The following is a 27129-nucleotide window of genomic DNA, read 5'->3' as shown; positions in this document are numbered from 1 at the left end:
CTGCCTTATCTGGTCTCCGACGTCATTGCACCACGTGGGGCCACGCCAGGTTGACCGGACGACCGTCGCCGGCGACCGGCGACCGCAGCTTTGACCTCCCAGCTGGCGCCAAGGCCCAAGGACCAAAGCTACTACACGTGACACCTCTTGCGCCCGGGCCGGTTCGCTGGCTGCGGACCTGCGGCCACTACCATTGCACGTTTACAAGGAGATTTTTACGCAGTCAACTGAACAAAGCCCTCCTTAAATGCCAAGCAAGTATGGTTTACTTGCAATGTTCATTTGTAGAGTATCTATTTTTGCATGTCTGAGACAACGGAATTTTCATTCAATTGGAACTTCTCAGAAGAAATAATCTGCGTCATGTGTGTAAGAAAAATATAACTTCAAGTAAATATGGCATATATGAAAAACAAAAGGACAACCGAGATCAATTGCTATGTGGAGTAACATTTCCGAATTCAAAGGCTACACAATTATGCGGATTAGCTTTGTAAATTGCGGTTCCATGCGGCACACTTCTTTTAGTAATTGATTAGGGTACATCTAGATGTGCCTTAATTATTGCACGTCTAAGTGACCCAAGTAAGTATAGAAAGGAAAAGAAAAAAAAATATCCACACGAATCTTCAGATAAGATCAATGATATATGATTTATATGTGAAATATTTATGATACGTCTAGATGTGCTTTAGAAAAATTGATTGATTAGCTAGTGTAAATGAAAGAACACCCAGAATCAATCCCAGCTGGTGTTCAGTGTTCTATAGTTGGTTTCGAATATCAAGCATGGTGTGATGCATCCATGCATGCCACACTCATGAAACCGCGGATTATACATTAGAACCATTAGCTAGGTCTCCTTACCTAGAGAAAGGCGGCAGTCGTATCAAGGTGAGCTTATCTAGGCATCCTGTAGCTATGGATAAGCAAGCCAAGTTGTGTTTACATATATTACGAAGACCAGACTTGTCATCTCGATCAAGTCCTTAGCTTGGCCCAAACTCCAAATTAAAGTGTGCAATGAAGTACGTGGTGGAATCTCTCCAATTCACCGACTCCTTATCACACCATTGACTGTTTTTTGTCCTCCCTTCTCAAGTCATGAAGCCATTGGAGAGGCGTACTACAAAAGATGCACAACAAGCTAAAGGCATTGTGCACTTGCACAACAAAGTACATAGACTATAACTAATTCCGACTTATTCATGCGTCTTTGAATCACATGAATGGAAAACGTCGTCACAACACAATGGGTTCCTACAAGATCAACAGACAAGAATTTGGCATAAGATGCCTTTGGATGGTGCACTAGAAATATACACAAGAATCCTTTAGCTATGGATAAGCTAGCCAGGTTTACTATCCAAGCATTAAAGGATCCATTTCTACATGTGGATGTTCTTTCATGCTGTTCTGGCCGGGTCAGCTTATGTGGATAAGATGCTAACTACTTGAATACATCTACCGATGTAGAGGCCGGGGTTTCCCCTTTTCGAAAAAACATGAGGATATTCGTCGATCAGGTGATGAACATTCCTTGAGTAAATAGTCATGCCTCATCCATAAATTTCACATTTTGCGAGCCAGAGTATGACCTCCAAGATTTCAATACTAACTAATTTTGGTTCATTCTTGCCATTTTGGATCACATGACTAGAAATATACGAATAGGGAAAATCCAAACTTGAGAGGTCAAGGAGTAATTTCTGTAGAAATTATTGGAGAGAGAGAGAGAGAGAGTATCGCATTTCAATCTTTGGTATCTCATCTCCAAAAGTGTGATATTTTTATTTGAATTCGCTTGGAAAATTAACAAGTTTCTATACAGTGTCCAGAATAATTTTAACAAGGTTAAGTATATATCCCAACGTCACAACTGTTTGATTTTTTCTGAAATCTCAACCACCTAAAATTGCATATGATCATTTAGCCTAAAATATTAGTATCATGCATTTTTTTTTGGAAAATCTAACTGCAATTCCTGTTGTGTGTGTTATCTACTAAATGACCTCAGTATAACGATGGCTCGATGAAATCCAAAGGTTGGGAAAGGTAAAGGGGATTTAAAGTGTACCTTGGTCACCGTGCCGAAAATAATATACATTACATGAAGGAACGTACGGAGTTTTTGTTAGCAGGGACGGATTTAAAATAAGTTAAAGCAACTTTTAAACACATAATCACATTAAGTAAGCTTCGACGCAATATATCGTCCATGCGTATAGTTCCCTTCTGAATTTGATTTCTCTAGGTTTCAGTTTTTGTTAGTACTGTATGGGAGTATAAAATACTCCCTCCGTCCCACAAAAAGAACCACTGTAATTCGCATGATTACTAGGTTAGGTTTTTCATGTAAGATTTACTTTTACATATAAGCACAAAAACAATACAAATCTTCTAGCCATGTAGAAGAATTGAAGAAGATGTTTAATATGCACATTTTTGCATACTATGTAGCCCTAATAAACTAGTGATCACTCTATGAACGCGAATTAGTTTCCTCTCAAATTTCCTTTCATGCACCCTCTCTTGTCAAATTTCAATTTTGTTGAGCTCAGTTTGGCGCTCTAGTTAAGTTCATCGTCAGCAGTAAATGTCCTCTAGGCTCCACAAGTTGTCGTCGAAATTTCCGAACTCAAAGTCCGGGATATCGGTGGCGGCGAGGAGCTCCGACCAGCTCCCGCTGAGGCTGTCGCCGTGGATGACGTACTGATCGCCGCCTATGGCCCCACCCTCGCGGCCGGCGCACTGCATCATCGAGCCATCAACGTTCGCCGTGGCAGTGGCAGCGCCCCACGCTGGGAAATGGGCTCCGTGCGACGTCTCCGCCGGTGACAGAGAAGACCGGAGCGTGCTCGAGGTGTCAGGGCTCATGGTCACCGCCACCTTCCGGCTCGGCCCCCCGCTGCTCGCGTGATCGAAGCAGTGGTACTGTGATGCACCGGCCGGCGAGCTCATCGCCCTTGTCAGCGCCGGAACACCCACGCCTGCAGCGGCGGCGGCGGAGGAGGAGGAGCTTTCGGCCTGGATGCGCTCGAGGAGGCGCGGCATCCAGACTTGCCTGACGACGTCGCGGAAGCGGTCGCTGTTGACGTCGCAGTGGAGCTGCTTGGCGTGCTTCTGCACCCTGGTCCGCCAGTAGTTCTTGACCTCGTTGTCCGTCCTCCCCGGGAGGCGCTGCGCGATCTTGGACCACCGGTTGCCCCACCGGGAGTGCAGGTCCAGGATCAGCAGCTGCTCCTCCGGCGTGATGTTGCCGCGCCGGACGTCGGGGCGGAGGTAGTTCAGCCACCGGAGCCGGCAGCTCTTCCCAGTGCGCCTCAGGCCTACACGTGCCAAAACCAGGCCCATATCAGCGAAAAAGAACATGAGGAGGGACCTCAGCGGATAATGAGCTGCAAGTGATCAGTGCACATAGCTTAGCTACACGCTAGGTACGGCAACGAAAAGCGCTAGCTCATCTTATCTCTTGCGACGTGATCGATCAGAAAGAACTCTAAATTAAAGCAGATGTGACATGCATGATCTTGCCACTAGATTGCTAGCTAGCTCTCAGTTGCATACATAATTAACTGATTAAGTAGTAAGTACCTGCGCATCGAGCGAGCGAGTTCCAGCGCCCCTCGCCGTGCTTGGAGATGTAGTCGACGAGGAGCATGTCCTCCCCCGCCGTCCACGGGCCCCTCTTCAGGTCTCCCTCGTCCTCGCTTGCCGTCGCCACTGCCATGGCCGCCTCTGTCGTCACCGCCGAAAAACCGGCCGGGCTCATCGGCAGCGCCTCCATGCCCATGCAGGCCTTGTAGTACTCCTTGTCCATGTCCATGAGCAAGATCGAACTCGCTCAATCAAGCTTCAGGAAGACGTACGCGAGTGGTGGCCAAATCTTGGTGGTGGCTAGCTATACGAGTAGTAGTGATTGACCGGCAGGCTGTAGCTTGAGGAGAGTGAGACAGGGAAGATGGATCGATGGGTTTATATAGGGATGGATGAATATCGAGAGAGAGCCGACGACTAATGGCGACTGTGGTTCAGGCCGAAATGAGCTTAAGGATTTGGACTGGTAAAGCCTAAAGTGGAGGAGGGGGGGCGCGCGCGTGCGTGTCGCCAGATTAAACAACTCAAGCGGATTAAGAAAACAACGTGTCTGATTCCGGTCCACCTTTGACCGCTGACCAGCCCACGCAACGGCGGAGCCAGCTGGCAGTAATTCTTCTTCTCCATCCTTCTGCTCCGGAGAGTGAGCTTTGCCTTCTCATTTCTAGATCATTCTTCGGCTTCGGCACAGCCGTTCCCAACACAGCCACCGCAAAATTGTCTTTCCCCACGGCCACAAGTACGTGCTATGCAAAACACTACTTCCATTTCGGCAAGGTAAACTATTTATAATTATTGGTAAATAATATTTAAAAATATATAATGATACTAATATCATATATCTATAAGCTACTAATTTCAAAACAAGTCAACTATTTCTTTTTTAGAGCACCAGATCATCAAATATTCCTTTTGCATGAAATTTGACATGAGCACATACACAACATAAACATGTGCCCAAAAAAAACATAGTGATGATTTTGGGTAGAGCACAAGAATTTATGTGCGCATTAGATCGAAATATGGCTCTCTTCCTTTTCTAACGACAACATAGTACGAAAGTGAGCTAGTCGCCAGAGCTCCCGCCAAACATGTTTCTTTTCTGAGGAACGGACCAATATGGTGTGCCGTCGCTGCTTCCTCCATCACCAGAGCTACCTAGTCATTGTTGACACAGATGGGTGGTCGTTAAGGTCATGGTCCTGACGGACCAACACCCTGGAGTAGAAACCCTCAAAGGCGTTGTCGCTGGAAGATCCAAGATCCCAACCTGCAAAAAAGTTCATAGGCCACATGACGTCACCGGAGGCCTCACCGACGTGGTGGACTCGATATTGGAGGACAAAACTCCAAGGGAAGCCACTGTCACTATCGCGTCAACAAACGCTGCAAGCTCTAACCTCACTAGCCAGAAAGATCGACATAAATCTGCGCCAACGAGCCATTGACGACCGAAGCAGCCGATACCATCGTGTGAGGTTTGAGGAAACTTTTTTTGCCCGAACGGAAGTGTCGCCACCATAATCGGCTCGCCGCCACACAACCCTACTAAAAGTCCCAAAGCGGAGAAAATTGCAGCTCCATCCAGTAGATTATGGCCTTCCCATGCTCCCACAACGACGGATCCGGTGGAGCGGGAGGGGGCGGCGACCTAACGATAGAGGAGATGTGACGATACAAAAGAACCTACAAATTGCCTCCCGGGTTTGTAGGGGAGGGGACAGTATTTTAAAAAATACAGTACAGACGTAGATGTTCATATATACGCGCATACCATATCCTTATGAACACACATGCACACCATATCCCTATGAGCATCTCCAAGAGACTGAACCGGCATATCATTTGTTGTTGTTGTTTTGTTGTTGCTCCTTTGACATATATCAGATTCGAAATGTCGTTGGGTGTTTCTTGTTAAGACAAAAGCACAGACAACAATGCAAAAGGTCAATTTAACAGGAGGAACAAAAGCAGCCTGATGATGATAGAGACAAGCGTGGAGGAGGCAGAGCGGTTGCTTCACAAAGACAAGTGTGACCGGTTGCACCAAGTCTAGTTTTACTTTTACTACTGCGAGCTGACATGTAAATCCCTCGATACATTGGCCGGAAATGGGGGAATAATATCACTAGCATGTATACCAGAGATATTCTTCCTGCAAAGTAGTGGTACTTTCAGGAGTTGTTTGATTTAATCGGCGGGATCAATTATACTACCGAAAGAGAGGAGGGATGTGCAGCTAAGGTCGAACTGATCCTAGTTGAAGCTCTGGGGCATCTTTGAACAACAAAAGGAACTTCGGACATTATTTAAAATTCGAATATACTGGTTGCATACGGGAAATAGTTTCTTTTTCATGTTTGGAAGCCAAGTTGTAGTTGTTATTTTGAGTCAAGAGAGCTAAATTTTTTTCCCAACTGATTCGGCAATTTTAGCTAGGGAAATTACCGTTCACTAGTTTTATTTGGTCGCATAGGAAATACAATTTTAGATATGGTGTAGCCACAATTCGAATAAAGAAAAATAAGTGTACTAATTTGTACTTCTCTTTCACCTTTGTGTTGGTAGGAAACTGAGAGATTGAAATACATGTACAAAATAAATAAATAAAATATAGGACTCTAGAAGTACCTTTCGAGACAAATATTCACATATGAATTTTCAAATTTCCCATATGAATAATTAAAATGATATTCGTAGTCAAAATTTTGTACGGTCGGCTGATGATATAAGTGCAAACTGCACTTATTCTATATAATTAAATAGTTGATCCACGCTGCTTTTATTTATCGCAATATGCAAACATGTCACCTCATCAGATATGGCACATCATTAGTCCCACTACTTTTATTCTCTTAACATGCATGATAAATGTTACTCATACTATTTCTTTCAATATGCGCACCTCTCGCTTCATCAATTCGAATTCCTACAACCAAGTCTCATTAAAATAGCAGATTGCAAACAACTACCGCAACATCGTGCAGAGTATCATCTAGTTTGTGATACAATGGAAGTACCATAGCATTTTGTATTTTGTATTGTAACTTGTGTTTTTTAGTAGGTCTGAATGATCATATTTCTTGCCAATTTCTACACTAGTAATAACTTATGAGTTTTCGGAGCCTGGAAGTTGTGATTTTACTAAAGTCCAAAAATTAGGTTTATATTTATAAACCAGGTTTGAAAGTTCGCTTCTGTCTATCTTAATCCTATCCACGGATCCTCTCAAACATGCAGACAACATGAAGTGTTCTTTTCATAGCTCGATCAATAATCCATGGCGGCGCCAAAGCCGCCTATTTAAATAAAACTACACTGAGTAGCTATTATAGTGCATGTGTGCTTAAACTCATTGATATTTTGTCAGAGACAGGTTGGTTCTCTACTTGTCTCCTCGAGTCCTCGTAACCTCTACTCGTCTTCTCACAGTTGGCGTATAGTTTAGTGGGAAACCAGACGAGATTTCTAAGTCAAAAGAAAACAGAGCATGGTAAAAGAGACTTGGACCAAACTAATAACCTGCTAGTTCGATTTAAGCGATAAGAGCGCTAACTTGTGTTCATACTCCATGCAGACTAACCCCATTCGAAGTACTCATAGTTACCAACACACTCCCTGTAAAATTTTGCTATAAGAATTTCTTTTTTCTTTTAACAAAACGACAAGTAGCATCGACCTTTACAAAAAAAAACCTTACAGAATTTGAAAAATACATCTAAATTATTAGGGATGCTGAAGTCTTCTTCCTCATGCATCTATAGACGGCCCGCCGTGTTGCCACCTTTGGGCATCCGGCTCAGTGCAACAATTTTTTTGAAACCCAAAAGCTTGTAAAAGCAGCAGCTGGTAAGTCGTCAACACAGACTAGAAGATGCTAATGACCACAATTTGCATAGCAGATCACTGTCCCGGAGAAGAAAATGTCGGAGAAGGCATGTGTGACGTTCTAGATCCAACCAGACGGAGTCGGGGAACACAACTCTCGCATGCTCTCAGCCGAGGCCAGAACAGGCAAATCTTCGTCGGTTGAAACTAGAGCCGGAGAACCAAGACGTACAACCACGCCACCCGCTCCGCAGGAAAGCGCCACCAAGACAAACCTACAGGAAAAAAAGATCCCAATATGGAAACCAGGTCTAGGGCATACTACCCTTCACACGCCTCCCAACGATGCCAGGAAGCACCATCGGAGCTAGGACGATGCTGGGATGATTTATTCCATGCCGACAATGGGGCCATCGCCTCCCCGATGATGGACCGAAACCTAGCTAAAAATATCACCCTACCACCACCTGTCTGAAACAGTGGGGTACTCTTCCCCTTACCGTCGCCAAAGCAGCGGATGAAGGGAAAGGAGGATGTGGTATGGCCGGGAAGGAGGTGGATCGTCGCCGCCACCCTAGCTCGCGAGGTATCGCAGAAGGAAGGGAGGAGGAAATGCTTCCACACGTACGAGGTTGTTTGTGAGAAGGACGGCATGGACAACTGCTGAACAAGTATTCATTTCATTATCTTTTCTTTCTGTTCTTTTAACTGTATATCATGATACTATAAGCGCGCCACAAAACCCCACAAGAAAATTAAAACCAAGTAATTAAGATGGCCCATGTGTCTGCAACCAAACTATATAACTAGAAAACAAATGATGGCAAACAACTTTTGTCCTCTCTGTGACAACTTGATCCCACCACAGACACCAATATTTAATTTTGTTGCTCAGCACAGCTCGTGGGTTAAGGTTTGCCTAAGCAATTGAGATGTAATATTCCAAATGATTAAGCATGTGACCCGCAGCCTCTTTGACTTGGCCAAAAGACCTCCGTTTAATTGTTTAATCATCCACTTAATTCCTGATGACCTCTCTCTTACTACAAATTTTGACCAGCATGTGCAATGGATCAACTCCTTAGCTGTAGTCTGTCCTGCATGATGCCAGGGAAATATAAGTGGTTTACTAATGTCGGATGGTAGGATCCACTAACGTCTTCGACCAAATGTTTTAAGTCAGCATGTCGTTTGACATGAGAATCAATCACTTAAACTAATGAGACAGATGCACTGATGTTAATTGGTCAACCAAGTGTCTGTGTTAAGAATCTGAAGACATGGCTTAGCTATAGGACGAGTTTGATCTTGGTTTCACCTCTCTCATATATAATGGCACGTTTAGGTGACAGACACTATAGACGAACATTTGCGCCATACTTGGCCAAATGCCACTGTTCAACTTTTGGAGTTTTATCATTTTCAACTTTTGATGGTTCAGTCTCCTGCATACACGGCTCATACTTAAAACTTGACAAATGAACGCTTCTAAGAAACAACCTTTACAAGGGATGCTATCTCCAGTACAATTTTGGTTGTCAATCTGTGAAGTAAAAAAATATAACTGTAAATATGTTCTTTGGTAGTACTCCAGCTTGTAGTAGCAATCCAGCGGCAATATTTCTCATGCCTGAATAGTTCTGTAGATATCAGTGTAAGAAATGAAGGAATAGTCCTAGGTTACTTTACGACTAGCCGTCACTTGGACTAAGGATTAACTCAGAGAAATAGTAATAGTAGTGCCGGATGTGTATTTTACTTCAACCTGTAGGCTGTAGCAAGCTAGCTGCCGAAATGTTGCCATCAAGCATTGAAATGTTCTCAACATGTTGCATTGTCAACCATGATATTTGTTGTCAAACCGCGCGGTGGCTGCTGCTAATGCAACATGCACGCATGCATGGGTCAAAGCTTTGACTTGGTCACACGGAGTAAGACAAACGGGGCAGAGTAGTTTATATACAGCGTGTTTGGTTGGGGGGAGTTAGAGGTAGGGAATGGGAGTTTAAGGTTGATGAGACTAAAATTCCGTTGATTGGTTGAAGGATTTGGGAATTAGCAAAGGGAGGGGAGGGGGATAGGAGGGCCAACTCCCATCGATCTCTACCTTGGGGGGACCCTGGTAATTCAGCGAAGGAATGGGAGTTGACATCTAAAAACAGATTTGGTGGCCCACCTCCCGCAGCTAAAGGAAAAAAACCACGAACATCGTAGCTAAATTCTTGGGCGGCATAATTTTTCCTCCAAACAAACTGGCAAGTGCTAACTACTACTCCCTAATCTATCGTAAAAAAAATTGCTCCCTAATCTGCAGATGCAACGGCAAATAGAATCACATCTCACGTAACCTCGTAACCTATCCTTCCTTTTCTTTATTTATTGTGGGAATTCCCACAAATAATTCTCACCCGGTACCAAACGTGGGACTGGGACTAACAATCCACTTCCTATGTATAATCCCTCAGCCAACTCCCTCTCGTAAATTCCCATTCCCTTTACCGTAAACTACCAAACACGCTGATAGAGTATATATGTTGTAGTATTGGTGACAGCCACTGGGTTGTTTTGTTTCTAGAATGTCTAGGTCGAAGAATACTTTTCGGGGGCATCTCCGCATGCATCCCGTGATGCCAGGGTTCATTCAAAGTCGGCTCAACCATAGGCAAAAAAAATACTCGTAATTAACATGCCAAACTGATGTTTTAACAAAAGTCAACCGAACAATGTCTGACCTCATAGATTCATTGAACTTGCTTAGATGTCCATGCACTGATGCACATATATTGGTAATATATAGGATGGTTAATATACTAGCTAATGCAAAGATCTAGTTGCCAATGGGTAGGTAACACCGGTATGATCTCGGTTGGTGTTTATGCCAGACCCTTGCCAACCTGATTAACATGTATCTGTATTTTCTAAGTCCCTTTTTTGGAATGAGTGTATTCTCTAAGTGGTAATTTATTTGGAAGTTCAATCAACTTTCTTAAATCATGGTTCTATTTTCAAGATTTTTGGGCTAAGATTGAACCATTGTCATCCTATATCACTGCACATATGACACAAGCTTAACTTGTGATCATGAGAGAGATACCATATGTCACGTACCTCAAGTCGCCCCTTCCATGCGACTCTAGGGCGGACCCTCGATCGCAGTCCCCTCTCCTCCTCCTCATCTCCTCCCTCACCTCGCTGCCTCCAGAGGAGATGTTGGGTGAAGTCCCGCGGTTGTTGATGAAGGGGGTGACAGGTCTCCTCATGGTGGAGGTAGCCGAGTAGCATTGGGAGAGGAGGTAGTCGGTTGTAGTGTCGGCACGATGCATAGCAGCGGCGGGTAATGGGGTCAATAATGATGTTGTGATGTCTGGCCGCTTGGTATGTGGATCCCAATTCCCAGTGGCATATGGCTGCATGCATCGCCCAGATGCAGAGGCCGGGGGTAATCCTCCTTTTCAAAAAAAAATCCCAGTGGCATGGTAGGTCTCATCTGACCTCGAGCACAAAATCCCCCATCATCTCGTGGCTCGGTGCAGTACATGTCAGATTATGGCTAAGAAAGTGGTGGTGTGCAAATAACTCGTTTAGCGGCCAAGGCCGTGCCCAGATCTACCAGTGGCTTGCACCAGCGATGAAGGTGGAGCTTGTTTAAGCGTCCCAAAATGTGGGGTATTGGCGGTGTTAGAGTCCCTCCCCTGTCATCAGACAGTGCATGCTGGATTCGCCTTCGTTGGATCAGCAAATGGTAGGGGTAACTCATGCAGCTTCATTTTGATGGTGCTTCCTGGAGTGCCGATCTCCAACTCCGTGGTGAAAACCCTAAGTCTAACATTAATTGGTTGAGCCTACCATAATGTTTTTGCATTGGTCCATGTTGAAGACATTGTTTGGAGTTTGATCAAACTTGATCTTCAGGTTGAAACCCCATGATCTAGCCCTAAGTGGTTGGATTCAATAACGACGACTCGTGTGCCTCATTCTCTTCCTTGACACCTTGCTTTTTGAAGAACCATTCTCACAATCCACATGTTGTCAGGGGATGGTCGGCGTTGCTGCTTGCCGTCGATTGTCGTTGCACTTTTTTTAACATCCTCGATGTCTTGACTAGTTTTTAATATTGTGGCATTGCAGTCTTGCAGATGCCCGGTGTCATCGGCATATTTTTGATATTACTATATTATTGTGTATGCAAAAACATCAGTACATTAACGGAACTGACATTACTGCAGTTCCATATGGTACATACAGTTTTGTGTATGATGTTCATCTTAGCTGACTAAGACTTGCAAAAAATTCAGGTAGCTAAAAATGCTGAAATTTGTTCTTTTTATTAATTAGTGAAAAGAAAGGCTAAGATCTTGTTAAAAAAAAGGAGGTCGTTTGTTCGTTAAAATGACAAGCACTTTTAAAAAAGTTAGCTCGGTCAATTCAACGACTTTTGAACTGAGCCCAAGATATGAAATTGCTTCTTTAGTGGTGTAATGCCGTTGCAAAGCCGGCTTAATCATTATTTGTAGTTACCAAGAAGAACAAGCGTGCGACTTTGGTTGAGCTGCAAAAAAGGAAGGCAAGGAGACGTGAAAAAACGAAAAGGTGAAGCTAAGTGGCACGTCAATCTCTCTCACGCCCCACTCGCAACAATTTCCTATTTTGATTGAAGTGAAAACTCAACAGCCAGAAGTAAAATGAAGACGTGTTTGTTGTCTTTTGCACAAGCCACAGTGAGCCGTGTTTATTAACAGATCTTTACATGCGTAGCTTTGTGATTTTTTTTCTTCAAAAATCTGGAAAAACTTTTGCCTGACATTTTCCCATTGAGAGTACCAATTCACTCCCACCATCAAACTGTCATATCTTAATCTCACAAAAAAGAAAAACTGTCATATCTTAAAGGGGGTAGCTATGTATTTTGATTTAGAGAAAGCTATTTCTCAATCGACTTTTGGTGGCCATCAAATCAATGTTTTCTCATCCGCTCGCACTTGCATAAATTCTGAAGGTTACAAACGAAAACAGTTATTTCTCAACCTCTCATTGACAAGTAATAGACCCGTTTGGTACTATATGAAACTTGTCTAATCACTCTAAACCAAAAATATCTTTGGCCATATCTCCAGTGTCAACTGTCAAAAGTCAATCCACAGTGGCAGATAGAAAGGTTAAAAAGGTACTACTCCCTACTGATTTTTAAAAAATATTGTGACGCTCAACGCGTGTTCTCGTCATTAGCAAAGATCCTACAATCTATACAATGATCGATATGCACACACTAAATAGAGAATCAATTAGTAGAGAGCCAACCCTAGGCCCGCACTGCTGCTTTAGGCTGGTCACAATGGGGAGGAATTTAGAAGTAACATCACACACTCCAATACAACTTTGCTTATGTGGCACATATTTAATGAAGAGAGAGGTGCTTGTGGTAACTAATTAAGTTATCGGAACATCACACACTCCAAGAAACAATGAGTCTATAACATAATAAATACATCGTCGCATGACACTACATAGATATTCCTACCCACTATGGAGGTAATAACATAGTCTAGGGAAGTGTGTAAGTTACTAGCTTATGTTCTTGCCCATTGTGACCAGCCTTACATGAGATCCGGTTAAACTGAGATGAGGTCCCGATTAGTTTAACCACTACTCATTACCGACGAATCGGGTCGACGCGTATAGGATCTCGCCCGCCTGCCTTATCCCCTCTGCTCCGTCGAGATGGCGATGGATCCGCCGATCGGACGGCTGGGCTTGGATTGACCCGCGGGGAAAGGGATGTCCGAAGTTCAACGAAGATTGCACGCTTGAGGATTAACGTGTGTTGCTTGCATGTTGTTGTTTCTGAACTGCTTGCTTGCTTGCTTGACTGCAATGCGATCCGGGTTGACACGTGCGGGGAGTCTCCGCGTGGATCGGCGCAGAGCCACTCATGCATGGGTGATGGGTCTGCGTCGTCCATCATCACCTCGTGTTCAGGTTCAGGTACGTCAACTCTCTGCTCTGCTCCGAGGCAAGGTTGTTTGATGTAGATATATGACGTGGGTAATTATATTGCTGGTGCCTCGAAAATCAGTAGTATTTCACTTGTCGTCGTGTATCAGTGTATGATGCTGATGATAACCTCGCTTGGCCACCTTTGCGCCAAACGCGTGTGTGCTTTCTGTGCCGAATGCAAAGGTGGCCATGCCACGACGACGTGGCGGCGTTCACGGAGACGTCGCCGCGTCCGGCTTACTCCTACTCTCTCCGTTCGGAAATACTTGTCATCAAAATAAACAAAAGGGGATGTATGTAAATGTATTTTAGTTTTAAATACATTTCTTTATATTCATTTTGATGACAAGTATTTTCAAATGAAGGGAGTACCAAACTATCTTCGGCCGACTCATGTCCGACACGAGGCACCCAGAACTACAAGTCTACTTGCCTCGTACGTATGTTAGGCTTGTCTTCCGCCGCGAGTCCAGACCCCTCGACGCTTCTAGGTGTCTGATGGACGCGGCGCACCATGTCATCCGCTCCCGTAAGTTAAAGGGCGATGCTGGGCGACGGCGCACCGGCCGAACGTTTCGGCCGGTCGCATTCTAGCCGTCAGATCGGCCCGTCTCGGGCAGTTAGATTTTTATCCAACCAGATCATCTTCTTTCTTTCGTGAGCGCGTACGAGAAAAGAAACCCCGTCTCGCCGGTCGCACGCATTCTCCCTCGGCACCGCCCCCTCGCCTGCCCTCCTCGTCTCTGGTCGCCGCCCTCGCCAGCCACCCTGGTTGCCGGTCCCAGCCCTCAGCGGCCGTCCTCGTCACCGGCTTCGCCCATGCAACAGCCCACCCCTGCTGTTGTAGCTTCCGTGGCAACCGTTGTAGCTCCGGTGGCGACGATCGGAGCTCGCCGGTGTGCTTGCCGGCGGTCATCCCCCGCTTGCAACAAAAAATCGAGCGTCCGGGAGATGCCCAGTGCTACAGTCGACGACGAAAAAAGCTACAATCGCTGATGAAAAAAGTTTCAACCGGCTATGAAAAAAGTTTCAACTCGTACGACAGGAAACTATGAACGACCAAAGAAAAGTTACAACTAGTGACAAAAAAGATTCATCTGGCGAACGAAAAAAGCTTCATCCAACGATGAAAAAAAGCTTAAACTATGGAGCCGTAAGCCATGGACGACAAACGAAAAACTATAACCGACAGTTACATGACGGTGACGTCATTTTGCTGCAATCATAGTTGGTTTTGCTACAAACAGCGTTGGAATTTGCTACAACCATTTTCACGGCTACTTGCTGCTACTCCGCTGAGCTCCCACGCCCGCCCATGGCCATCGTCGCCACGGTGTCATTCCGGGAGGAAAAAGGTTCAACGGTTGCAGCTCCGCGCGTGGTCGGTTGCAGCTCAGACGTGGTCGGGTCCGACAAGGCAGGCAGAACTCCAGTGGCGCGGATCCGAGCAGATCTGACCGAGGGCGAACGGTTCGGCTAATTCCCGTGGCCGCGGCGTCCTGGGAGGCCTGCAGACGTCTATGGTAACGACAGGGGTCTGAGAACGAAGCAGAGAAGAGAAGGAGAGAGATGAGCGACAAAAGAAAAAAAAAGGAAAAGGGTATGAGGGACATCTGCGTGCGGGCCCTTTGACCGCATGGCACTTTGTGAGGACGCGTGACCGGCCGAGCGTTCGGCCGGCGCGCCGTTCGCAAATGTTTATCTAAGTTAAAAGGAACAACTTGCTAAATCAGACTTGGTTATGTCTCAATCGATGCTATATTTGTGAGATTAAGATCCGTGCAATTTTTTTAATGTTATGTCACCTGACTGAAACTTGGTTAAGGCTAAATAGACTGAGACCTAGCCACGCCCAAAAAGAAAATAAAACTTACTGAACTGACACAAATTACATCCAGATTTTCACCTTCTGACCAACAGGGAGTTTGCAATCACAACAGGGAGTTTGCAATCACAACATTCGGCACATGAACCACAGTAACCACCCCATTCAGCAACACGAGCCACCGCATGGAGACGCCGGTGCCGATTTATTCATGCCAACACGCAAGGTTACATACACACGATTATTCCCCGAAGGTCAAGCAACACACACGGCCACAAGCAAACCAACCCGAGGGATGCGCTTACAGATACAGGCAGCAAGAGCAGTCAAGCTCTACTCATGAGATTGTGATCACCGGGGGCAGCTTGTCTGACAGACCGCCGATCATCCTCTCCGCGTGCACTCCCCGTTCGCCGGTGCGTACCCTTACAACGTCCGCGACGGGTATCACTGGCAAAAAGGGCAGAACAAACAGATGAGGCCTAAGCATGAGATCATGGCAAGGTGCGTCTAAGGATAGTACTAGTAGAGATCATGATTCCTGGGTTTCTAAAAACACAAGCCAGCTGTGGGAAAGCATTGGGATTCTATGCATGTGAAACAGCAGTTCAGGACTACAAACACACACTTCTCGAGGGCATGCATGTTGTTGCGACACTATGCTTTGCTGTTTTTGCACTAATAGTTTGGTATTGTGGTTAGCTTCCTGGAGATAAGTATTTCAGGGTGGCAAATACTAAGTGACAGCAACGACTGTACGGAAATAAGACTAAACCCAACAGCATGATTGCAGACTTCTAACAGTCACCAAGGAAACTGTGCGCTTACAGAATATCTTCCCATCGCCAATTTCTCCAGTTCTGGCCTTTTCAATTATTTTGTCAATTACTGGCTCCACCTGGACAGTGCAAAAACACATTAATATACTGCAAAACAAAACCTTCAGAGAGATACACAGAATGGACGGCACAAATATTTTAACAATACTATATATAAGTGAACAGCAAAGCAAATTGTATCATAGAGAAAGAAGGTACTCCCTCTGTAAACAAATACAAGACGCTTTAGGTCACTAAAGTAGTGATCTAAAACGTCTTATATTTGTTTAAAGAGGGAGTAACTATTTGTATCACAGATAAAATTGTATCATTTCGATGCTATGATCAGCTATCTCAACCAGAGGGCATGAAAGATGTGCACTTTCTTTTTCAGGATCAATAAAAAAATAAACAAGCAATTACCTGCTCCTTGCACACGACTATTTCCATTTTAACTTTAGCAATAAATGTATCTTCTGAAAATTCTGACCCTGCAAACCAACAATGAGCAAGCATCAGCATAAGAACTTAGAACTGCATAAAGTAGACTAGTTACTGAATAGCATTAAAAATTAATATACTTGATTAATTAGGCATGTAACATGACAATACTGATACGAATGCTAAAATCCTTACTTAGATCAGAGTTGGTGGTGAGTTCACATGTGGACCCAACATCCTTTCCAAATAAAGGAATACACACATCCCCATATGTAAAACTAGCAACCTTCCAAGAGACATATAGACAAATGTACCTTACTCACATGTGGGATCTATCATAAATAAACAAGTACACTACTTTCATGTGAGACCAACTTTTTTAAAAGGAATAAATAACAAATACAAAATTGTGACTTCAGCTCAAAATTGATCTTGGTTTTAGTTTTTCTTCCCAAACTACTATGGTCATTTAAAATTCTCTGACTTGCATGCCTCTCACCGTATTTTTGTTATATTTTCTAATCGTAAATCATGCAACAGCCACAAAGGACACTAACGTTATTTGAAAACCTCCTAAGTCAATTGCTTCATGGCAACGCACGGGCATCGTGCTAGTTACCCAAAAGAATCCATGTCTTTATCCTGATGTTTTTCTAATTCCCAGTCATCTCCTTCTGTAGTTATTCCAATACTTTCTCCTGCTTTGCCCATTATCTTTTCAGGTCATATTTTGTTCATGGGTATCCACTTTCCCGAGCAAACATGACATAAACAGCAGTAGAAAGAATCCATATTTTGTGAGATAGTTGACTTGATCTAATAATCAGTCCAATATATGTTTCCGCATATACAAAACCTAATTTCATATGAGTTGCTCAGTGTACCAATATCACTTAAGCATATAATAAGACCATGGAGAACTTATGTAAGAAAAATGCAAGAATGACTGTGTCCAATCTTTAGCTGTTAACATTCATCTTCTACTGTTATCAACTTGGCTGTGATTCAACTTAATTCTAGTTGTTGCAATTGGATTGTACTAGTAACTAGGGGTGCAGGGCGGCGCCCGAACCCGTCCCGCTTCCTATTCAAAGCTCAAAAAAAAAACAGTTCTAGGCTGACTAAAGTGTGTCACATTAATTTGTATTAGCTGTGTACTAAGCAGCTGTTTTGCCGGACACCGTCCTGCACCCCTACTCATAACCAACCATCAAGATGCTGGAATGTTTGATACAGAAAATATAGAAAATGGTACAATAATGTGAAGTAGAAACTGTGTTACAGATATTTCAAGCCAATATACTATAATACATCAAAAGAAACTAAAATGTAATCAGGTGCAACATTTGTGGTAATCAGGGGTTGCTTCCGGTCCCTGAAAATCTGCAGCTTCTTTAAAACAGAAAACATACAAACCACGACGGATTTTTCAGCAAGCAACAAAATCCGGCAAAACAAATTACAGCCTTTTTTCCAAATGGGGTACTGGGGGGAATCAACATGACCACATTCAAGAGGGTGTGGTAATGATTTGTTAATTGTTAATGAAAACCATTTATAACGACAATCACTGACCCATTCCTTTCACAATTCAATGCAACGTTGGCTCTAGGGAACACATTAACACAAGGATCACAACTTATGGAAGCAGAACCTGTACATGACGAACCACAAACACTAAAATAGAGTTCAGCAACCCACAACCATGGGCCGGGCCAATACCTTCATACCGCTCCGTGGACCCACCCTGCGCCCCATAACCCCGCACATCCGACACCGTCACGCCTCTGATCCCCATTTCTAGCAAACCCTGCAGAATTTCCGTGGAGCTATTTGAACGAACACCTCGTGTGCGTGAAAGAACTTGACAGACGGCTTGCAACAGCAAGCGGCACTCACCGACGAGACATGCGACACCCTCCATGGCCTGCACCAATTCGGCACGATTCACCGTGGGTCAGACAAATCTACAAACAAACTAGGAAGGTCCCGAAGCTCACTGGTGTACTGACGCACTGACCTCAGGATGGCCTCGATCTTGTAGAACTCCGAGTCCGGCAGGTACCCTGAAAAAGCGATGGATGGAAAAAACAGCTGAGCTCGATCAAGGACCCGAACGGAGGCGTAAACATCGCGTCTGGGCGAGGGGATAGAGGGGGCTCCGGACCTGGGGAGGGAGCGCTCTGGGCGCGCGCGGGAGTGGCCGGGCGGCGATGACGGGCCGCGTTGGCCTGGAGCCTAGACCAGCGCGGCGGGAGGAGGCGGGCGGTTGGGAAGGGTCGCCGGCGATTTGCAGCGTGGGGGAGGAGGCCGCCGGATAGGGTACCCACCGCGGAAGAGGTCGCCGGCGACATGATGAACGCAGCTGTTGGCGATTCAGTGTCGTCTACTGACTGCTGTTTCCGCACTCTGTCTCAAGGTCAAACAATCCACAATTATCGGCTGAAAATAGTAGTACGTCACTGTACAAAAACGTGTTTAATAACGACTAGATAATCTCGGCCGTTCAGGAATACCCGCGGACGAAGGAATAAAGATACTTCCTCCGTCCCAAAATACTTGTTGGAAAAATGTATAAAAATGAATGTATCTAAAACTAAGATACATCCATTTCTACGATAAGTATTCGAACGAAGGAAGTATTATCCAACATCGACAACGTCCCCCCCCCCCCTCCTCTAGTCCAGTATAGCGCATTTCATAAAAATATTTGAATTTTCAAACTCGTGCTTCTCAGCAAACTTGGGCAGTGTTGATGTTTGTTGAAATCTCTTCTTCTGATGTGTATGTGGTTCGAGCTTTGTCCTATGTTTCCATCAAAATTAGGATCCACAGAGACAAATTATTTTCATTTGGGATATAGTGATTCCATCTGCAACAAGATAGACAAAAGTTGAATTACTAAATATGCACTAGTGATTGTGAATTACTTTCAGATATCAGAAATGACAAAAAATACAGCTCTGAACTCCATGCAGGTATAGATTCAAAATATTAACAAGACACATAATTTTTTAAACTAGACTAAAAAAACCTTTATTGATAAACACATACTCCCTCGGTCCCATAATTATGGGACGAAGGGAGTACTACTCTTGAGTGAAAGTACTCCTTAAGTGGTCACACATGCACTAAGCAAAAGGGGCATAGCAGAAGTTGACATTGATGGTTAGCAAGCAAATTTTTGTCTACAAAGTTATGGTGTATGAAATGTATAGAAAACCTCCAACAAAAAGCAAATACATCTCTTTTCAATATATATGAATGCACTAACATCCTTACCAAAAAATGTTGTATTCTTCAATTGCAGCGCCTCAAAATGTGGCAACTCAGTAGCAAAATCAGTCAAATAAGCTCCATCAGAAACACTTACTCTACAAGGATATGTACAATAAAGGTTATTAAAAACTCCAAACAGACCAACTTATAAAAACTACTAAATTTTTGTCGGAAGTTACTTTTAGTTTCAAGAAATCACAAGTTTTTCCTTCAAACAAATCTTATAAGATTGGTCAAAACAACAATCACTTGACAGTGAAGCAGCGAGCATCATGCACGGTAGTGAACACGCTGCCCTGTAACACAATGAATGAGCTAAAGTGAATGCAAGCATGCTTTCGGTGCTTATTCTCTTCAACGTAGCAAAATCAGTCTAACAGTGAAAGGCTAGTCATGATTTGATTGTTTAATGGTTTAGTTTGCACTGCTACTGAGAATTGTTGGGGCTATTGAATTGTTATAGTTATACGGTTGTTAACACATTGATGCACAAAAACAACTCGATTCGGCAAATTCAACTTTATAGTGATCACTAAAGATATAGAACACCAATCAATAACTAACATAAACCTCAGTTTTGTGCTTACCTTTACATCAGATCCCCTTACACCACAAACCAAGAACCCTTCGCACAAGTACTGTCGGCGCCAGACAAGTGAGGCACATGACTACTACGTGGTGTTGTTGGCGCCATGTTCTCTCCTTTGCCACCCTTTGCTTGTCCTTCTACACGGCGGCCTCCTCGTGCAAGTCGCCATCACCGATGGGCCGATGAGGCATAGGATGACGGTGTGGTGCTACCGGAGCTATGTATGATCCTTTGCCACAACCCGCTTCCCCTTATAGGCAGTGGCCACCGCTGCTCTTGCGCGCATCTGCATCAAAGTCTTCAGCCTTGTTACAAAAAAATATCAACAACTATTCAGGAGAGGCCAAAATATATATCTACTACAAAGAAAGGAAATATCACTCCTATGTCCAAAGAAATTTAGTAAACATACAATGCTCATGTTAGTTTGTAGTTGGATGTACAAATCCTACGAAACTAATTCTTTGTCGGAATTAGAAAGGAGCAATGTCCTGGGTTATTATTTTCATGAGCATACCCAACTAGTCTGGTTATGTTACAAAAGTTAATGAGCCATCTGACTGGCATGACTACTTGTTGTTGAAACGAAAGATGGCCGTGTGACCCAGCTCTCCCTAAATACATTTTTAAAGAACATACAATTTATTTCACTGACAGATTTGAATTGCTGAATGTGAGACTCTTTTCAGATAGCACCTTTCTCTAATCAAAGTTTCCTCCCCTAGACTTTGACCAGCAGAGCCAAGCCACAAAATATCAAACACTTGCAACAACACACTAATAATCGTGCACGTGCAATGTGTTGGGGAACGTAGCAGAAATTCAAAATTTTCCTACGTGTCACCAAGATCTATCTATGGAGAGACCAACAACGAGGGGAAGGAGAGTGCATCTACATACCCTTGTAGATCGCTAAGCGGAAGCGTTCAAGAGAACGGGGTTGAAGGAGTCGTACTCGTCGTGATTCAAATCACCAGAGATCCTAGTGCCGAACGGACGGCACCTCCGCGTTCAACACACGTACAGCCCGGTGACGTCTCCCATGCCTTGATCCAGCAAGGAGAGAGGGAGAGGTTGAGGAAGACTCCATCCAGCAGCAGCACAATGGCGTGGTGGTGGTGGAGGAGCGTGGCAATCCTGCAGGGCTTCGCCAAGCACCACGGGAGAGGAGGAAGGAGAGATGCAGGGCTGCGTCATATAGAGGAGAGGAACTCGCGTGTTATGAGCAACCCAAACCTCAACTATATATAGGGGAAGGGGAGGGGCTGCGCCCCCTTTAGGGTTTCCACCCCTAGGGGTGGCGGCCAGCCTAGATCCCATCTAAGGGGGGCGGCCAAGGGGGAGGGGGAGAGGGAGGCGCACCAGGATGGGCCTTAGGGCCCATCTGCCCTAGGGTTTGCCCCCTTCTCCTCTCCCTTGCGCCTTGGGCCCTTGTGGGGGGGCGCACCAGCCAACCTGGGGCTGGTCCCCTTCCACACTTGGCCCATGAAGCCCTCCGGGGCTGGTGGCCCCACTTGGTGGACCCCCGGGACCCTCCCGGTGGTCCCGGTACGTTACCGATAAACCCCGAACTTTTCCGGTGACCAAAACAGGACTTCCCATATATAAATCTTTACCTCCGGACCATTCCGGAACTCCTCGTGACGTCCGGGATCTCATCCGGGACTCCGAACAACATTCGGTAACCACATACAAACTTTCTTTATAACCCTAGCGTCATCAAACCTTAAGTGTGTAGACCCTACGGGTTCGGGAGACATGCAGACATGACCGAGACGTTCTCCGGTCAATAACCAACAGCGGGATCTGGATACCCATGTTGGCTCCCACATGTTCCACGATGATCTCATCGGATGAACCACGATGTCAAGGACTTAATCAATCCCGTATACAATTCCCTTTGTCTATCGGTACGATACTTGCCCGAGATTCGATCGTCGGTATCCCGATACCTTGTTCAATCTCGTTACCGGCAAGTCTCTTTACTCGTTCCGTAACACATCATCCCGTGATCAACTCCTTGATCACATTGTGCACATTATGATGATGTCCTACCGAGTGGGCCCAGAGATACCTCTCCGTCACACGGAGTGACAAATCCCAGTCTTGATTCGTGCCAACCCAACAGACACTTTCGGAGATACTTGTAGTGTACCTTTATAGTCACCCAGTTATGTTGTGATGTTTGGCACACCCAAAACACTCCTACGGTATCCGGGAGTTGCACAATCTCATGGTCTAAGGAAATGATACTTGACATTAGAAAAGCTTTAGCATACGAACTACACGATCTAGTGCTATGCTTAGGATTGGGTCTTGTCCATCACATCATTCTCCTAATGATGTGATCCCGTTAACAACGGCATCCAATGTCCATGGTTAGGAAACTGTAACCATCTATTGATCAACGAGCTAGTCAACTAGAGGCTTACTAGGGACATGGTGTTGTCTATGTATCCACACATGTATCTGAGTTTCCTATCAATACAATTCTAGCATGGATAATAAACGATTATCATGAACAAGGAAATATAATAATAACTAATTTATTATTGCCTCTAGGGCATATTTCCAACAGTCTCCCACTTGCACTAGAGTCAATAATCTAGTTCACATGGATATGTGATTAACACTCAAGGTCACATCCCCATGTGACTAACACCCAAAGAGTTTACTAGAGTCAATAATCTAGTTCACATTACCATGTGATTAACACTCGATGAGTTCTGGGTTTGAACATGTTGTGCTTGTGAGAGATGTTATAGTCAATGGGTCTGAATCTTTCAGATCCGTATGTACTTCGCAAATCTCTATGTCATCTTGTAGATGCAGCTACTATGCTATATTTGGAGCCATTTCAAATAACTATTCTACTTGGAGCTATTCTAAATTGTTGCTCCATTATACGTATCCGGTATCACTACTCAGAGCTATCCGGATAGGTGTTAAGCTTGCATCGACGTAACTCTTTACGTCGAACTCTTTATCACCTCCATAATCGAGAAAATTCCTTAGTCCACTAGTTACTAAGGATAACTTTGACCGCTGTCCTGTGATCCATTCTTGGATCACTCTTGTACCCCTTGACTGACTCATGGCAAGGCACACTTCAGGTGCGGTACACAGCATAGCATACTGTAGAGAGCCTATAAAAGCATAGGGGACGACCTTCGTCCTTCCTCTTTCTTCTGCCGTGGTCGAGCTTTAAGTCTTAACTTCATACCTTACAACTCAGGCAAGAACTCCTTCTTTGACTGATCCATCTTGAACACCTTCAAGATCATGTCAAGGTATGTGCTCATTTGAAAGTACCATTAAGCGTTTTGATCTATCCTTATAGATCTTAATGCTCAATGTTCAAGTAGCTTAATCCAGGCTTTCCATTGAAAAACACTTTCCAAATAACCCTATATGCTTTCCAGAAATTCTACATCATTTCTGATCAACAATATGTCAACATATATTTATCAGAAATTCTATAGTGCTCCCACTCACTTCTTTGGAAATACAAGTTTCTCATAAACTTTGTATACACCCAAAATCTTTGATCATCTCATCAAAGCATACATTCCAACTCCGAGATGCTCACTCTAGTCCTTAGAAGGATTGCTGGAGCTTTGCATACTTGTCAGCATCTTTCAGGATTGACAAAACCTTCCGATTGTATCACATATAACCTTTCCTCAAGAAAATCGTTGAGGAAACAATGTTTTGACATCCTATCTGCAAGATTTCATAAATAATGCAGTAATCGCTAATATAATTCCAACAGACTCTTAGCATCGCTACGAGTGAGAAAGTCTCATCGTAGTCAACTCCTTGAACTTGTCAGAAAACATCTTAACGACAAGTCGAGCTTTCTTAATGGTGACATTTACCATCATTGTCCGTCTTCCTTTTAAAATCCATATGTACCTAACAGCCTTACGACCATCAAGTGGTTCTTCCAAAGTCTATACTTTGTTTTCATATATGGATCCTCTCTCGGATTATATGGCCTCGAGCCATTTATCGGAATCCGGGCCCACCATCGCTTCTCCATAGCTCGTAGGTTCATTGTTGTCTAGCAACATGACTTCCAAGACAGGATTACGTACCACTCTGAAGTAGTACGCATCCTTGTCATCCCACGAGGTTTGGTAGTGACTTGATCTGAAGTTTCATGATCACTATCATAAGCTTCCACTTCAATTGGTGTAGGTGCCACAGGAACAACTCCCTGTGCCCTGCCACACACTAGTTGAAGAGATGGTTTAATAACCTCATCAAGTCTCCACCATCCTCCCACTCAATTCTTTCGAGAGAAACTTTTCCTCGAGAAAGGTCCTGATTCAAGAAACAATCCCTTATTGCTTTCGGATCTGAGACAGGGGGTATACCCAACTGTTTTGGGTGTCCTATGAAGATGCATTTATCTGCTTTGGGTTCGAGCTTATCAGCCTGAAACTTTTCCACATAAGCGTCGCAGCCCCAAACTTTTAAGAAATGACATCTTAGGTTTCTCTAAACCATAGTTCATACGGTGTCATCTCATCGGAATTATGTGGTGCCCTATTTAAAGTGAATGTGGTTGTCTCTAATGCCTAACCCATAAACTATCGTGGTAATTCGATAAGAGACATCATGGTATGCATCATATCCAATAGGGTGCAGTTATGATGTTCGGACACACCATCACACTATGGTGTTCCAGGCTGTATTAGTTGTGAAACAATTTCCACAATGTCTTAATTCTATGCCAAACTCGTAATCCAGATATTCATCTCTATGATCATATCATAGATATCTTATCCTCTTGTCACGACGATCTTTCAACTTCACCCTGAAATTACTTGAACCTTTCAATAATTCAGACTCGTGATTCATCAAGTAAATATACTCAACATCTACTCAAATCATCTGTGAAGTAAGAACATAACGATATCCACTACATGCCTCAGCACTCATTGGACTGCACACATCAAAATGTATTACTTCCAACAAGTTGCTTTCTAGTTCCATTTTACTAAAAATGAGGCTTTCAGTCATCTTGCCCATGTGGTATGATTTGCATGTCTCAAGTGATTCAAAATCAAGTGAGTCCAAACGGTCCATTTGCATGGAGTTTCTTCATGCATATACACCAATAGACATGGTTCGCATGCCTCAAACTTTTCAAAAACGAGTGAGCCCAGAGATCCATCAACATGGAGCTTCTTCATGCGTTTTATACCGATAAGACTTACGTGGCAGTGCCACAAGTAGGTGGTACTATCATTACTATCTTTTGGCATGAACATGTGCATCACTACGATCGAGATTCAATAAACCATTCATTTTAGGTGTAAGACCATTGAAGGTATTATTCAAATAAACAGAGTAACCATTATTCTCCTTAAATGAACAACCGTATTGCGATAGACATAATCCAATCACGTTTATGCTCAACGCAAACACCAAATAACAATTATTTAGGTTTAACACCAATCTCGATGGTGGAGGGAGCGTGCGATGCTTGATCATATCAACATTGGAAACACTTCCAACACATATCGTCAGCTCACCTTTAGCTAGTCTCCGTTTATTTCGTAGCTTTTATTTCGAGTTACTAACACTTAGCAACTGAACCGGTATCTAATACCCTGGTGCTACTAGGAGTACTAGTAAAGTACACATCAACACAATGTATATCCAATATACTTCTATCGACCTTGCCAGCCTTCTAATCTACCAAGTATCTAGGGTAATTCTGCTCCAGTGGCTGTTCCCCTTATTACAGAAGCACTTAGTCTCGGGTTTGGGTTCAACCTTGGGTCTCTTCACTAGAGCAGCAGCTGAATTGCCGTTTCATGAAGTATCCCTTCTTGCCCTTGCCCTTCTTGAAACTAGTGGTTTCACCAACCATCAATAATTGATGCTCCTTCTTGATTTCTACTTTGGTGTCAAACATCGCGAATATCTCAAGGATCATCATATATGTCCCTGATATATTATAGTTCATCACGAAGCTCTAGCAGCTTGGTGGTAATGACTTCGGAGAAACATCACTATCTTATCTAGAAGATCAACTCCCACTCGATTCAAATGATTGTTGTACTCAGACAATCTGAGCACAAGCTCAACAATTGAGCTTTTCTCCCTTAGTTTGCAGGCTAAGAAAATCGTCTGAGGTCTTATACCTCTTGACTTGGGCACGAGCCTGAAATCCCAATTTCAGCCCTCGAAACATCTCATATGTTTCGCGACGTTTCAAAACCGTCTTCGGTGCCTCAACTCTAAACCGTTTAACTGAACTATCATGTAGTTATCAAAATGTGTATGTCAGATGTTCGCAACATCCACAGACAACGTTCGAGGTTCAGCACACTGAGCGGTGCATTAAGGACATAAGCCTTCTAAGAAGCAATGAGGACAATCCTCAGTTTACGGACCTAGTCCGCATAATTGCTACTATCAACTTTCAACTAATTTTTCTCTAGGAACATATCTAAACAGTAGAACTAAAGCGCGAGCTACGACATAATTTGCAAAATCCTTTTTGAATATGTTCAGGATAAACAAGTTCATCTTATGAACTCCCACTCAGATAGACATCCCTCTAGTCATCTAAGTGATTACATGATCCAAGTCAACTAGGCCGTGTCCGATCATCACGTGAGACGGACTAGTCAACATCGGTGAACATCTTCATGCTGATCGTATCTACCATACGACTCATGCTCGACCTTTCGGTCTTTTGTGTTCCGAGGCCATGTCTGTACACATGCTAGGCTCGTCAA

General features: G+C 44.0%; 2 protein-coding genes across 2 annotated transcripts; both read right to left on the bottom strand.

Annotated features, from left to right (window-relative positions):
• Positions 1-2431: 2431 nt before the first annotated feature.
• LOC119365745 (transcription factor JAMYB-like) lies at positions 2432-3918 on the bottom strand. The gene is made up of 2 exons (XM_037631420.1): positions 3595-3918; positions 2432-3329 (listed from the first exon to the last, which is right to left on the bottom strand). Exons 1-2 carry the CDS (start codon positions 3824-3826, stop codon positions 2587-2589), a joined length of 975 nt encoding a protein of 324 aa, XP_037487317.1. The 5' UTR covers positions 3827-3918; the 3' UTR covers positions 2432-2586.
• An 11380-nt stretch (positions 3919-15298) lies between these two features.
• Positions 15299-18927, bottom strand: LOC119363793 (nitrogen regulatory protein P-II homolog). Its single transcript, XM_037629166.1, has 7 exons — positions 18671-18927; positions 18524-18569; positions 18403-18430; positions 18226-18313; positions 16486-16553; positions 16073-16142; positions 15299-15694 (listed from the first exon to the last, which is right to left on the bottom strand). Exons 1-7 carry the CDS (start codon positions 18855-18857, stop codon positions 15582-15584), a joined length of 600 nt encoding a protein of 199 aa, XP_037485063.1. The 5' UTR covers positions 18858-18927; the 3' UTR covers positions 15299-15581.
• Between the last annotated feature and the right edge of the window lie 8202 nt (positions 18928-27129).

The sequence above is a fragment of the Triticum dicoccoides genome, chromosome 1A (genome assembly GCF_002162155.2).
Source record: "Triticum dicoccoides isolate Atlit2015 ecotype Zavitan chromosome 1A, WEW_v2.0, whole genome shotgun sequence".
Classification (NCBI taxonomy): Eukaryota; Viridiplantae; Streptophyta; class Magnoliopsida; order Poales; family Poaceae; genus Triticum; species Triticum dicoccoides.
Note: the sequence above shows the minus strand (reverse complement) of the source record. Positions and strands in the feature narration are given on the sequence as shown.

Excerpts from the sequence above, each read along its gene's own strand:
- LOC119365745 (XM_037631420.1), bottom strand. The coding sequence starts at position 3,826 with ATGGACATGGACAAGGAGTACTACAAGGCCTGCATGGGCATGGAGGCG. Across the intron at positions 3,330-3,594 it reads CTCGCTCGCTCGATGCGCAG|GCCTGAGGCGCACTGGGAAG; the intron begins GTACTTACTACT and ends TGGCACGTGTAG.
- LOC119363793 (XM_037629166.1), bottom strand. The coding sequence starts at position 18,857 with ATGTCGCCGGCGACCTCTTCCGCGGTGGGTACCCTATCCGGCGGCCTC. Across the intron at positions 18,314-18,402 it reads GGGTGTCGCATGTCTCGTCG|GGTTTGCTAGAAATGGGGAT; the intron begins GTGAGTGCCGCT and ends GAAATTCTGCAG. Across the intron at positions 15,695-16,072 it reads TGGCGATGGGAAGATATTCT|TGATACCCGTCGCGGACGTT; the intron begins GTAAGCGCACAG and ends CCTTTTTGCCAG.